Consider the following 16099-nt stretch of genomic DNA (forward strand, 5'->3'; position numbering starts at 1 on the left):
CAGCTAATTATAACTTTTCTCAGTAAACTTCATATAAGAAATACTTATTAAGTCTCTCCCAACTGTGCTTAAAACACAGAGATAGAATGATAAGCAATGTACTGGGTTGGCCAAAAATTCTATTCCATTTTTTCCTTACACTGGCTCTAGTAGCGCTTAGTTGTCTTCAACTTCATTTGAAAAAATTTTGTTAGATTGTATTGTGACAGCTGTCACTATCGGCATTTATTTTTTAAAAATTATCAAAATTGGTGAATTTTTGTACAGCCATTTTAATATTGATATGCAACATTTTCAGCCTATTATTATTATTCATCTTTATTATTTCAATAAAAGTAAAAATGCAACTGAAATGCAAAAAAATATTTGTGTCATGTATGGAGACGGTGCTATGACTGAGGGAATGTGTCAAAAGGGGTTTGCAAAGTTTCTTGATACTATTAACATTCTGGCCAAATAATTCTTTGCTGTAGGGCTGTTTTATGCATTTCATTAACAGCACCCTTGACCTCTACCCACTAGAAGCCAATAGCAGGAGAGAGCTGACATACACAAAATATCCAAATCAATGAAGTTATTGGTGAAAATGAAAAATGCATCTTTTATTTTACGGAAAAAACTAAATGGACTTTTTGGCCAACCCAAGAGATAATTCCTACCTGCAACCCGGCTGTGGAGGAAGACATTCATTCAGACAACAACAATGTGAAAAATAAGTGCTATGACAGAGCAGTTACACATACCATGAGTATGCAACCTGGTCTAGGGAATTGACAAAATTTACAAAAACAAGAAAGCAACCTTTAAATGGAACTCTGAAGAGTGAATAGGAGTTAGCCAGATGAAAAGAGAAGGGAGAGAATTGCTTCAGCTGAAAGGAGCAACTTGTGCTGAACTAGCCAGCAGGTAAGGGTTAGCAGCTGGAGAGGGTTGAAATCCAGAGTGCGAGAAAGTAATGGCCAGAGCTGTTAATTTATAATACAAATTAAGGAACTTGGACCTTGTCCTAAAGGTAAAGGGTAAAGTAATGCAGAATTTAAGCGAGGAAGTGACAAATAAATTCATGTATATATTTGTAAATATTCAGTCATATTGCCAAAAAACCTGTGCAGAGACCAGAAAATGATGGTGAGCTTGGCCACTGTAGTAAGAAATATGTATGAGTCTTAGGGAAAGTTCAAGTTAATAAAAATAGAAAATAATTCACCCATCAGCGCTTACAGCTTATTTTGAAATGTTATCTAACTGACATTTTTGTGATTCTGATAGCAAATATAGAGATTATATACAAGACTAAGCTTCATCATTCTGACCACAAGAGTAAGAGAACACAAATTTGGCTCTGTATCAACTTTAATATGACATTGTTTTAAGTGCTATCCTAATAAATAGTCAAAGTGTAGACATATAAAATCAGAAGAAGATTATTTAAATAGAAATATATTTTAATATATACTAAACAAAATAAATATATATTAGTTATATTTAATTAATCTTATATAGTAGTAACATAATATATATCAGCCTAAAATAGAAGCATATTTTCATCACACATCAAAGATTTTCTTAATTGTACTTGGGAAACATCAGCCCTGGCTGGTTTGGCTCAGTGGATTGAGCGTCGGCCTGCGAGCTAAGTGTCGCTGGTTCGATCTTCCAGTCAGGGCACATCAGAGAAGGAAAACTCTGACTCCAAAAAACCTCCGCTGCCTTGCGGCATACCTCTTCAGGGGAAAGGCTAAGGGAGTAAACCCCGACAGAAAATCCGGAGCCGGAGTCCCTAAGGCGGTTTGACGTTGTAGTCAACACCGGCAACTCCTGCGGCGCACCTGAAGCCAAGCTGTATTGACTCCGTCTTTCCCTTGGACCCTTCAGCTGCGAAGAGAGGGGGGGTCTGCTGCATGGGCAACAGCAGACCCTCCATATCACCCTGCCCAGGCTCTGTAGCTTCAGCTTCACTGGAGAGGACACTCCAGTGTCATCGTAAGATGTCGATTCAACACGGGAGGAGGCAAATACCGTGTCACTCCCGAGTTGGACTGCACAGCCATTCTCGGCGGTGCAGATAGACTCTTAAGAAGCTACACCATCGTCTCTCGAGACGGACGGCTGCCGCCGCCACTTGGGAAACATCATGACATCATCTAATTGTAATAAGAAAATCTAAATAGAATATAGCTGTAGTTGTCATAGCCGTGATCATCACCATGATTATTCACCATAAAGAGCTTTAATGGACTTAGAGACAGTCTTCTGAAGTCATAGGCATAAAATTTTTTTAAATGACAGTTATCTTTCTTTTGTGCTAGCCAATTCAGAATAATGATAATTTATATTCTATAAATGTCTAAGCCAATCCAGAATACAAAATTGTGCTAGCCAATCCAGAATAACAATGGCGTTCATAAATCCCTAGTGTCAGAAGTTAGCGAACTATGGCCCAGCTCTGTTTCTGTAAATAAAGTCTTATGAATAAAGTCTATAGAAACACAGCCATGTTCATCTATTTATAAATTGTCTGTATTCTTACTACAACAGCAGAGTTGAATAGCTGCAAATCCACAGCCAAAACATTTAAAGCCAAAAATATATACTACCTGCTTTTTATTTAAAAAATGGATTATTTGTGTCCTGTCTTTTTTTATAATAGACTTTATTTTTTAGAACAGCTTTAGGTTCATAGCAAAATTGAATGTAAGGTACATAAATTTCTTATATACCCCTGATACCACACATGCATAGCTTCTACCAATAATAACAACCCCCCGCGAGAGTAGTACATATGTTACAATTGATAAACCTACATTGACACAACATTATCACCCAAAGTCCATAGATTACATTAGGTTTCGCTCTTTGTGTTGTATATTTTACGTAGGTTTAGATGAATTTATAATAATATGAATACTGTCTTTTTCACTTTTCATTATAAGCTAGTATTTCTGTTACTACTTAAAATTATTATTATGCCTATATAATATTCTGTCTAAAGGTTGTGCCACACTTCATCTAATATTTTTCAATTGTGGACTGCTGATTAGGATAGTGGCATAAGTAAACACAGCTTGTTTCCTTGCACAACCGCATCAAAATTACAACTAACTTATAGAACAACCATCACTCAGAACAATAAGAAATTGAGTTGAATGGAAATCTGACAGCTATGGAATTAAAGAAACCACACCCAACCAGACTGGTAGGAGAGATGTAGATGCAAAACAATCTGGTCCCACATCCATGTATGGTGGATAAAAATTTTGAAAGGCTATTTTGGGAGCAAGAAGTCCCAGATCCATACCAGACCCCCAGTGCAGGGTTCCAGTGTCAGGAAGATGCCTCCATAACTCCTGGCTGCAAAAACCAGTAGGAACTGAGTCAATAAAAGAAACTTCTAGAATCTTAAGTAGTTCCTCTTAAAGAACCCACACATGGGCTTACTAAAAATCATTCCCTCTTAGCTCTATCACCAGGGTAGCAGCTTGAATGACACCATTGGCATACAGGGAGAAATGGAAGTGTCTGGTATGAAGGCAAGTGCTGGGAAACAGCTTTATCTCAGACATAAAGGTGGGCAGAAGCCATTGTCCCTTTTCTGAATGCCACCACCCACAACAGAGTCACAGAGCCAGTAGGCAGGTACCATATCTGACCCTCCATCAACCTGGCTTAACACTATTTGCCCCACCTGGAGATCCTCTGAGACCATGTCCCACCCATATTATGGTCCCACCTAAGATGTTAACAGAGACTTTTCCATATGAAAGGCTGGTCTTGGCTCATGCTTCACAAATTCTTAAATCTTCTCAAACAAGCAATTGCTTGTCTCAGGGAGACCCCAGCCTCAGTACCTCTAGCTAGGTGGCCCAGGCCTGGCACTAGCAGCAGCCAACCTAGATTCACAGCTTGGTTTTTCCTGGGAATCTCCAAGCCCAGCACAAGTAGCAGCCATCTGCAGATTGCTTGTAGCTCATGCAGGGTGGTCCTAGGGTAGAACACAGGTTGGGGCTGACCTTGGCCTGCACAACCCAGGAAACCCCAGGGCCAGCACACCTAGTGGACAGTTACATACCACATCAGAGCACCACCACCATGCTACTGCACAGCTGATCCTCCACAGAGGGCAGAGGTTGGTGGCCAGTGGTCACAGCCATCCTTGCAGCTGACTGGCTTGGGTAAACCCCTCCATTGACCTACCAACATCAATCAAGGCTCAACTACAAAAGGAGAGTGTACTCAGCCCATACGGAGGGCACACCTCCCAGCTTGGGTGAAAGGGAGAGCTGTGCCACTGGACTCTACAGGACACCTACTACATAACGCCACACTACCAAAACAGGGAGTCATAGCAGCTCTACCTAATACAGAGACAAATATAGGGAGACTGCCAAAATAAGAAGACAAAGAAACACGGCCCATAGAAAGAACAGATCAAAACTCTAGAAAAAGAAGTAAATGTAATGGAGACAAGCAATCTATCAGATGCAGCATTCAAAACACTGGTTATAAGGTTGCTCAAGGAATGTAGTAAGGACCTCAGCAGCATAAAAAAGATCCAGTTAGAAATGAAGGACACACTAATGAAAATAAAAAACAATTTACAGGGAAACAACAGTAGAGTGGATGAAGCCAAGAATTAAATCAATGATTTGGAACATAAGAAAACAAAAAGCAATCAATCAAATCAACAAGAAGAAAAGAGTCCAAAAAAACAAGGAGAGTGTAAGCAGCTTCTGAACAACTTCAAGCATTCCAACAGTCACACAATAGAAGAAGGAAAAGAACAAGTAATTGGAAATTTATTTGAAAAAATAATGAAAGAAAACTTCCTTAATTTGGTGAAGGAAATAGACATGCAAGTCCAGGAAGCAGAGAGCATCCCAAGCAAGATGGATGCAAAGAGGACCACTCCAAGACAAATCATAATTAAAATTCCAAATGTTAAAGATAAAGAATCTTAAAAGCAGCAAGAGAAAAGCAGTAAGTTATCTGCAGAGGAGTTCCCATAAGACTGTCAGCTTATTTCTCAAAATCAACATTGCAAGCTAGAAGGAATTGGCAAGAAATATTCAAAGTCATGAAAAGCAGGGACCTACAGCCAAGAATGCTCTGCTCTTTGATTCTAAATGCACAGTTATCATTTAGAATCAAAGGGCAGATAAAGAGCTTCCCAGACAAGGAAAAACTAAAGGGGCTCATCATCACCAAACCATTATTATATGACATGTTAAAGGGACTCATTTAAGAAAAAAAAAACAACACTACAAACAATAAATGGCAATAAGTACATATCTACGAACAATTGAATCTAAGAAACAAACTAAGCCAACAAGAACAAGAGAGACAGAATCGAGGATACAGAGAGGGTTTTGATGGTTGCCAGAAAAGAGGAGGTGTAGAGAAATGGGTGAAGGGGTGCGGGGATTAAGAAGTACAAATAGGTAGTTACAGAATAGCTATGGGGATATAAAGTACAGTATAGGACATGAAGTAGCCAAAGAACTTACACGCATGACCCATATACATGAACAAAGGCATGGGGATTGCATGAGGGAGTGGGTGATGTTGGGTGGAGGGAGCAAATGGGGAAAAATTGGGACAACTCTAATTGCATAATCAGTAAAAGATAACTTTAAAATAATGACATTTTTCAATTGCTACTGTAGTTTAATACACACTGCCAACCTCATTTTCAAAAAATATGGCACCAGTTTAAATGCACCAACTCTTTTCATGTGTATTCTCAATATTACATTTCCCCCCTAAATTTAATAGAGGCGCAAAGTTATATCATTATGTTAATTTTCATTCCCTTGATTATTAGTGGGGCTGAACAACTTTTTTAATATTCTTATCTCCTACATGAATTTATCAGTTGATCTTTGTAACGGTATTTGAAACATTAAGTACTATTTTTTAAAAATGAGTTTATGCACTATTTTTCTCTTTTGCTTCTAACTTTAGAACACTGCAGAAATGGTAGCTGATAACTACAACAGCAATACTTTGCTGTTAAACTCTAAGAAACAATAACTTGGATATATCGGATTATTTTTTCTTAAAGAACAATAGTTCTGAAAAAAACCATGAACTTGCCCCTAAATCTAACACCAGGCCTGAACCTTTCTAATAGAGAGATAAAGACACTAAGATTAAAGAAATATATTATTTGAGTAGAAAAAAGGTAATTTTAAAAATATATATTTTAAGTATAGTTTATTATGTTGTTACAGTAGTCCCAATTTTTTCCTCTTTGCTCCCCTCTGCCAAGTACCCCCTTCCCTATATATATATATGTATATATATGTAAATATATATATATATATATATATATTTCAATGAAGTGAGTCTCTTTTCACCCAGAATTCTAAGAAATATTCTATTTTAAAATATATTTTATTGATTATGTTATTACATTAGTCCCAATTTTATCCCCTTTGCTCCCCTTTGCTCCCCTCTGCCCAGTACCCCCTTCCCTTCACTTCCCTTAGTTCATGTCCATGGGTCGTACATATAAATTCTTTGGTTTCACCCTTTCCTATATTATTCTTAACATCCCCCTCTCTATTTTGTACCAAGATTATGCTTCCTAGTCCCTGCACCATTTCCCCATTTTTCCTCCTCCCCCTTCCCAGCTGATAACCCTCCAAATGATCCCCATACCTAGGATTCTGATCTTATTCTGGTTTGCTTAGTTGGATTCTGTTTTTATTTTTTAGACTCAGTTGTTGATAGTTGTGAGTTTGTTGTCATTTTAGGGTTCATAGTTTTGACCTTCCTTTACTTAAGTAAGTCCCTTTGACATTTCAGATAATAATGGCTTGGTGATGATGAGTTCCTTTAGCTTCACCTTGTCTGGGAAGAACTTCATCTGCCCTTCCATTCCACATGATAGCTTTGCTGGATAGAGTAATCCTGGTTGCAGGTTGCCTTTCATCACATTGAATACTGCTTGCCAGTCCCTTCCTGCCTGCAAAGTGTCCTCTGAGAAATCAGCTGATAGTCCTATAGGCACCTACCTGAAGGCAACTCTCTGCCTCTCTCTTGCTGCCCCCAGGTCTCTCTTTAACTTTCACCTTTGGTATCTCAGTCATGATGCATCCTGGTGTGGTTCCCTCTGGGTCCAACTCGCCCGGGACCCTCCGTGCTTCCTGGACCTATCTCCTTTGCAAAATTTGGGAAGTTTTCCTCATTTTTTTGAATTTTTGCTTCCTCATTCTGCACTGGTTGACTGTTTTTTTCTTCCTTATGTTCCAAAGCATTGATTTGAACCCCAGTTTCCTTCCCTTCACCACTAGTTTTGTGTGGATTTTTCTTTGTTTCACTTAGCATAGCCTTCACTTCTTCTTTTATGCATTTGCCATACTCAAGCATATTTGTCAAGCCTGTGAGCAACTTTATCACCAGTATTTTGAATTCTGTTAGTTAGGTTGGCTATCTCCTTGTCGCTTAGTTCTCCCACTGGAACTTTGATCTGTTTCCCCTTTTGGGCCATACTTCTCTTTCTCCTCATTCTGATGGGCTCCTGTGTTTGTTTGCCTCTGAGTCCCAGATAGAGCTGTCAGTCCTGTTACATGGTAAGGGGTGGAGCCTTAGGGATTCATCAATACACGGTGTCCTGTTTCACCACGTTGTGGCACTGTATGTGGAGGAGGGGTCCGAGAGGGAACAATGCTGCTTGTCCAGCACTCGCCCTTTTTCCAGGCACCTCTCCCACTTCTGCACCAGACTGACGCCCCTCTAGGTGTGCTGCCCTGGCTGTTGTTCCCAGAGTGGGTGGGTCTGCGGATGTTCTAGGACCATGGAAGCCCTTTAAACAAGTGGATTCTGCTGGGACTGGCAGTTTCTGCCTCCACCCCAACCCCCACTGGTCTGCACAGTCAGAAGCAAAGAGGCTTGATTTTCCCCAGCGCCGGGACCATGAGCTGGGAGGTCTGGTCAGGAGCTGGCAACACTCCCCAGGTGTCCCTTCTGACTTTTTAAAATGTGTGACTGCACTTTCTGCCAGCCCGTCGCTGCTGCTGCTGCTGCTACCGCTGCTGCTGCTGCTGCTACCGCTGCTGCCACCACCACACCACAACCTCTCCACCCTGGCTCCGTCCCTCCTACATGTTTGGATGAGTATTTCTTCTTTATATCTCTGTTTGCTGGACTTCCATGTAGTTCGATTTTCTAGAACTTCTGGTTGTTTCTAGTTTTGATGTAGTTGTACTCCTTAGTTGTGGAGGGAGACGCAACGTGTCTGTCTATGCCTCCATCATGGCCAGAAGTCATATACTTCATTTTTAATGCATAACATTGGGAAACATTAGAATCCCAAAGCACCAACTTGTTATAAGGGAGATGGCTGAACTCAATAGAGAACAAAGATCTTGAAGTCAAAACTGAAGTTCAAAACCCTGGTAAATCATTTATCTTTGTGAGTCTCACTTCTTCCATATTTAAAAACAGGTAAAAATAAATTCTACTTCAAAAGTTTAAGAATGAAGTGACATAATTTATCAAAACCTTCATCATGGTCACTGACAAGCAGTAAGGCATTAAATATATGGAATAAGAGCAGCAAGGAAATATACAACACTTTTCTATATTTCTAAATGAACTTTATATACACCCAATTATATGGTGAATACAGGTACAAAGTAGCATTAAACTTACTTAATCAATGATATGTACAACAGTGTATGATAGAAGTTGCGAAGAACAAAAGTCCTAATAATAGAAGCCCATATTATTTTCCTACCTAGGTAACACAAAATATGAATTTAAATATTCATATTTTATTAATAAAATATTCATATTTTATTTTTCTTTTAAATATTTTTATTTTTTATATTTTCTGCAGATATAAAGAGATAATTTTTAAAATAACAATATGATAATAGTAATAAGCTTAATATTTTAAAATAAAACTAAACTCAAGCAGTGGTAATTTTCAGGTAATGATTACTTATCTTCGAGTTTAATGATTCAATATTTTAAATCAGGGAAATATTGATCTTAAATATTTGTGAGTATAAGTAGTTATAAGACTTCAATAAAGGAGTCTGAAAATTATTTAATGACTCATACTACAAGAAGAAAATAAGGACTTCCAGCCAAGATGGAGACATAGACATGCTTTGCCTCCCTCCACAACCATAAGAAGGAACACAACTACCTCAAAACTAAAAAGAACCAGAACTACCAGTAAATCGAACTGCATGGAAGTCCAACAAATAAAGATATAAAGAAGTAATCTTCATCCAGGCAGGTAGGAGTGGTGGAGCTAGGGCAGACAGGACATGGTATGGCAGTGGCAGCAGCAAGGCAGTGGCTATGGCCAGCCAGTGGAAAGCACAGTCACACATTATAAAAGTCAGAACACACACCTGAGGAGCAATCCTAACCCCAGACCAGACCTCGAATCTCACAGTTCCAGCACTGGGGAAAAGAAAGCTTCACTGTTTCTGACTGTGAAAACCAGTGGGGGTTGGGGCAGCAGGAAAAACCACCTGTCTCTCAGCAGAGCTCATTTGTTTAGAGGGCCCCCACAGTCCTAGAATGTCTGCAAACCCACCCACCCTGGGAACCAAAGAATGGCAATAGTTAGAGAGGCACCAGTCCCATATGGGAATCGGGAGAAGTGCCTGGAAAAAGGGCAAGTGCTGAGCAAGCAGCATTGTTCCCTCTCAGAGTCCTCCCCGATACACAGCACCACAATGTGGCAAAATGCGATTCTCTGCACTGACGAATACCTAAGGCTCTGCCCCTTACAATGTAACAAGTGCAGCAGCTCTACCTAAGACACAAGGGCAAACAAGCAAAGGAGCCTGTCAAGATAATGAGACAGAGAAGTATGGCCCAAAAGAGGGAACAGATCAAGGTTCCAGTAGAAGAACTAAGCAATGAAGAGATAACCAACCTAACAGATGTACAGTTCAAAACACTGGTGATAACAATGCTCATAGATTTGACAGATATGCTTGAGTACAGCAAATGCATAAGGGAAGAAGCAAAGGCTATGCTAAGTGAAATGAAGGAAAATCCACATAAAACCAATGGCTAAGGGAAGGAAGCTGGGGTTCAAATCAATGATTTGGAACATAAAGAAGAAATAAATAGCCAGTACAGAATGAAGAAACAAGCATTGTAAAAAATGAGGAGAAGCTTAGGAACCTCTGCGACAACTTTAAACATGCCAACATCTGAATCACAGGGGTGCCAGAATAAGAAGAGGAAGAGCAAGAAATTGAAAAGTTATGTGAAAAAATAATGAAGGAGAACTTCCCAAATTTGGTAAAGGAAATAGACATACAAGTCCAGGAAGCACAGAGAGTCCCAAACAAGCTACACTCATAGAGGACCACTCCAAGACACATTATAATTAAAATGCCAAAGGTTCAACATAAAGAGAAAATCTTAAAGGCAGCAAGAGAGAAGCATAGAGTTACCTACAAAGGGGTGCCTATAAGACTATTAGCTGATTTCTCAAAAGAAACTTTGCAGGCAATAAGGGACTGGCAGGAAGTATTCAAGGTGATGAAAAGCAAGGACTTACAACCAAGATTACTCTATCCAGCAAAGCTATCGTTTAGAATGCAAGGGCAGATAAAGTGCTTCCCAGACAAGCTAAAGCTAAAGGAGTTCATCATCACCAAGTCATTATTATATGAAATGTTAAAGGGACTTATTTAAGAAAAAGAAGAATAAAACTATGAACATCAAAATGACAACAAACTGTCCTGGCTGCTGTGGCTCAGTGGATTGAGCGTCAGCCTGTGAACTAAGTGTCGATGGTTTGATTCCCAGTCAGGGCACATGACTAGGTTCCACGCTGGGTCCCCAGTTGAGGGTGCGAGTGAGAGGCAACCATATAGTGATATTTCTCTCTCTCTCTTTCTCCTTTCCCCTCTTTAAAAATAAAAAATAAACAAAAAATAGATTATTAAAAAAAGACAACAAACCCAGCTACAACAACAGAATCTAAAAAATAAAAACAAAAACAAGTTAAGCAAACAACCAGAATAGAAACAGAATCACAGGTATGGGGATCATTTGGAGGGTTATCAGCTGGGAGGGGGAGGGAGGAGAAATGGGGAAATGATGCAGGGATTAAGAAGCATAATTGGTTGGTACAAAATAGAGAGGGGGGTGTTAAGAATAGTATAGGAAAGGGTGAAGCCAAAGAACTTAGGGGGATGGGACTGCTGGATGGAAGGTAGATACTGGGCAGAGGGGAGCAAGGGGAAAAACTGAGACAACTGTAACAGGATAATCAATAAAATATACTTTTTAAAAGAAGGAAATTATATAGCATACGTACTTGTAGTGGCTTCTTTCTTCCAGAAAATGACTGAGTTTGATTTCTAGGAGAAGCAGCAACTCCTTTAATCTCTAGATCCATTCAAGTTCACGTATGGATTGTGCAGTATACCTTGAAAAAGACTATTCTTACATTAATTTTAAATAAATCATACAAATTACATAATAATATGACAGAAAGAAAGCATGTGGTCAATCCCTTTTACTTCTTTCACCAAAATTAACTATTCATGGAGCAATGACATTATGTGAGGTAACATTTATAGGGTAAATACTAGTCTGAATAATGGCCCCCCAAAGATGTCCATGTCCAAATCACCAGAGCCCATGAATACATTACTTTACATGACAAAAAGGACTTTCAGATGTGATTAAGTTAAGGATTTTGAGATGTGGAGATTATCCTGGTTTAACTGGTGGGTCCAATATAATCACCAGAGTCCTTATAAAAGGGAGATGTGAGCACCAGAGCAAGAAAGAGAAGGTGTAAGGGTGGAAGCAGAGGTCATAGAGAAACAAAGGTGTTTGCTGCTGGCTTGGAAAATGGAAGCAAGGTCACAAGCAGTCTCTAGAAGGAAGAAGAGACAAGGACTGGATTCTCCCTAGGAGCCTCCAGAAGAAACCAGCCCTGCTGACATCATGATTTTCATCCTGTAGAGTTCATTTTGTACTTCTGACCTTCAGAACTGTAAAATAATGAATTTATATTGTTTTAAACCACTATGTTTGTGATAACTTTTTACAGAGGCAATAAGAAACAGTGGTTTTATTTTCTTTACTTTTTTCCTAAATCTTTATGAGTTTTAATTTACCCAGAGTAGATGGAAGAAAATATTTTTTAGCAAACAGTATTATCTAATTCAAAGAATAAAATGGAGTGAATTATCCAAATAGTATTATGAGGTGATTGGTAAAAATGCTTGCAAAAGTAGGTGAAAATAATCAACTTGTAAATATGTACAAAACAAAAATCATATGTATATCTGTCATCCAAATTCTGAATATTTTATTCTTCAGCCTTATATTACCAAGGATACATTTCTGTTTAGTGATTCATTTATACTTTCTTTTTATATTATTAGACTTGGGCTTATTTTAATAGTAAAACACTTTTGGTTTGTTTTGTTTTTAAGGAAAGAACACATGGCATAGTGCTTGGGGTCAGATTGGCTGACATTAAAATCCTCATTTTTGACTTTCCAAAAACAGAAGCTTGGGTAAGAACTTAATTTTTCTGAGCCAACATTTCTAACATGTAAAATGAGTTTAATGTTTGTACTTTCCTCATTCTCCTGTATCATGTAGAACATGGTTAACATTCAATTCATGGTAGCCATAATTATTGTTATTAAAATAATGTAAAATATAGTTTAATTTCATGTCCAAGGAAATTCTCTTACGTGAAAGATATACCAATTATTTATTAATGTATCAATATGATTCCCTTCATCCCATTGCCAAAGCTCCTTCCTCAAAAAATCTCATACCCTAAGACTTGAATTCTACAGGAAGAATAAAGTCAGGAAGACTTACCAACAAACAGTAGACATTATGAAAATATAACAAATCACTAGATTTCAAAATACTCATATAACACCAGCAGATGGCTTGCTTTTCACAGATAGCTTTCACAAATAAACAGCTTTTTAAAGTTGTTACTAGTTTGGTGGGTAGAGAGGGCTGTTGTTTGCTTTTGATCATATCACAAGAGCTGTTGGCATTTGCCATGATGATTAGCAGCCAAGAAACCCAGGTAGAGACAAGGGTGTTGAACAATCAGCTAGGTGATTTTCTCCAAACACCAGTCACACAACTATTTATACCTTAGTAGCTATTATAGCCACTTCAAATAGCTATAGGTCACTTTAAATCACTGTAATTCATTTGCCAATATTAAAAACAACAAAATTTATACTCTCAAATCCCCAGGTCCACCTCAATGACTTCTGTCTTCACCCAAACTGCTCCAACTCAGGAGAAATTATTGCTAGTATGCAATGAGCCTGACCATACTATCTTCAACACTACCCAAGTGAATTAAACTCACTTGTGACTTTTCTCATTTTTTAAGGATGTTTATTTTAATTCTAATTATTATCACTTTTCTCTTGGTTATTGATATTAATGACTATACTGTTGCTTATACTGAATCAGAACATAATGGAAAGCAAAGAATAAATTGATCGAATCTAGCCTACAATCAAGGAGAAAGGAATGAGATTTTAAAATACTATTTCGTATTTTAAGCTCCATGCAGGCAGGGGCCAAGGAAGTCTATTTTAGAGCCCAGGTGATAACAGACCCAGATATCTTCATTGAACTTGGGGTCATTGATAATTTCAAAAAAGGCAAAGTAATTCTCCTGCATCCGTCCCCCGAAAGTTGAAATTATACTTCAAGGTAATGGTACCTGTAATGTACTGGAAGGAATGCTCCAGGCTCTTCCTATCTGGGATTCATGGACTGAGACACACACACACACACACACACACACACACACACACACACACACACGCACGGGACAGCCAACCTGACTTGATCCAATAAGCTGGGTAAAGATATAGTCCAAAGTGAGAAGACTGAGAAAGGTGTAAGTTGGGGCTATCCCACCAGCAACCCTCTTGATACCAGTTCAGGCAGGCCTAGCTGAAAAAAGGGATAGTTTCCAGCAAAGGTTCCAGCCGACTCGGTCCTGCGTCTGCAGGTTGCCTGGCAACAGGCGCCTCACCTGAGCCTCCGAGCTTTCTCTCATTTCCAAGGTAAAGAAGGTGTTAGGCCCAAGTCCCTGCTGCATCCACGCCACCTCCTACAGCTTGTGTGTGCGGTTTTTCCTCCCCAGGTCCGTGTGGCAAGACCCTACCACCCCTCAGAGGTACTCACACACACACAAAAAAGGAAATCCTAGTAGGAGCCTCCGGAGCTTCACCCCTCCCCCGGTCCAGTTCTGTGACTTGTCTAAACCCCGGGGGAAGAGTCGGAGCGGACTCACTCATCTGAGCTTCTCCTGAGCAGGGAGAAGCCAAAACCCGGCCCGGATTCATGGCAATTGCATAATTCTTCCTTTAGGTGAATTCTGTTTTAACATATTTTATAGAGAATCTACCAGGTGTCAGCTCCCAGAATGATGTTTTGAAGGGAAAAAAATTTAAACATGACCTTCCAAGGAACTTGCAATTATTTAAAAAGACAAGATTGCGGTATGGAATTACGGAGAGAAATATATAGACATAAATATAAATATTAGTTTAAATATATGTGCATATATACACAAATATATATAATCACATATATGATTGCAAATTAAAATATTGATATAATATGAATCAGAAAACCTCCATTTCATTCTTTGCTCTGCACGCAATGTATTTGGGTGTCAGCTCCTCTTCAAAAACAGGAAAGGTCTGGTTTGAGGTATTGCTAAGGCTCCATTCCACTCTAAGGTGCCTAACTTTCCCGAACTGCGCAGGCACTCCATGAAACCCATCTACTCATTATCCCCTCAAAGAAAGAAAAGCAAAAATAAACTGAAAAGGTAATAATGAAACAAAAATTAAACTTGAACTTTTAAAAATTTACAAAGGCCTTAAAAATTCTAGTGCCTGACTAACGTTTCCCATTTCACAAATAGATATTCAGGAAAATAAAATATCCTTGTCTATTTCTGACATTTAGGCTAAATTGCTTCAGAATTTCTAAATATGGTTCTCTAAGCTGTTAGGAACATGGTCTAAATAAAGCAAATCTGTCTAATCCAGATATTGTGTTAAGACCTCTATATAAAAGCAATAATCTTGGACTATGTGTTGATTATATAAATTATACATTTTTACTACTACACAATTCATTACTTTACAAAAGTCCTGTGGTTATTGCAGCCAATTAATTTCTCTATACACGAGATGAAATGAAATTAACCAAGTTAACCTATATTATTTTAGTATCAAAATAATTTGCATCTGAAGCTCAACAAACATCCATTGAATACCTATCTGAAAATATATAAAATGTCATAAAAAGTAAAAATACATAAGCCTGCTTAGTATTGTCTTTTAAATTGAGCCTAAATATTTATTGAGTCACTAGTATATAACAAGTGTATATAAAAGATAAGATATAATTTCTAAAGAAACTTACATTTCTATACATCATTAGAGAGTTAGAGTGCTTATTTCTTCAGTAACTCATTCAACAAATTCTATTGAGGGCATAAGTGTTCAGTACCTAATCTTGGTGCTGTAGATATAGCAGTGAAGCAAACAAAGCCAGTGTTTTAGTGAAGGTTACAATATAACAGAGCTGACAAACATTAAATAAATAAATAATATGATGTCAGGTAGCAATAGGTAGAGAATGTGGTATAATCAGGTATGACTTTACTCTGGGAAATTCTGAAGGCAAAGGGAACAGGAAGGGTAAAAGGCCTGAGGAGAGAGTATTCTTGTCAAGCTGATGGATGTGGTTGAAGCAAAGTTAGCCAAGGAAGAACATAGGATAGGGGCCAGAGATGAGCCATGGTCAGGTCAGTTAGTGCCTTGCAAGCCCTAACTAGGGCTTTGGAATTATAAGCATGATAAGAAGTCATTAAAGGGTTTGGAAAAGGGGGGACTTTATGTTTTAAAAGGAATAATCTGGTTGTTCCTTAGCAAACAAATTGCAATGAAGAAAGAAAGTATATGGAAAATCCAAGTAGAAGGATATTGCTTGTCTGTTCAAACACCAGTCTAGATGTTTCATGAGGATAAATTTTATTTTTTTAATTTCTTTTTTTATTGTTGTTCTATTATAGTTGTCCCAATTT

At 38.4% G+C, this 16099-nt stretch overlaps 1 protein-coding gene across 1 annotated transcript in view; it reads right to left on the reverse strand.

The window, feature by feature from the left end:
* CAPS2 (calcyphosine 2) overlaps positions 1-11383 on the reverse strand; it is a 53260-nt gene extending 41877 nt beyond the window's left edge. Inside the window, exon 1 of the mRNA XM_090275654.1 lies at positions 11303-11383. Within this exon, the coding sequence (XP_090131780.1) occupies positions 11303-11383 (81 nt within the window). The remainder of the gene's footprint in view (positions 1-11302) is intronic.
* Positions 11384-16099: the final 4716 nt, after the last annotated feature.

This window comes from Furipterus horrens, unplaced genomic scaffold, assembly GCF_987537825.1.
Source record: "Furipterus horrens unplaced genomic scaffold, mFurHor1.1.pri manual_scaffold_4, whole genome shotgun sequence".
Taxonomy (NCBI): domain Eukaryota; kingdom Metazoa; phylum Chordata; class Mammalia; order Chiroptera; family Furipteridae; genus Furipterus; species Furipterus horrens.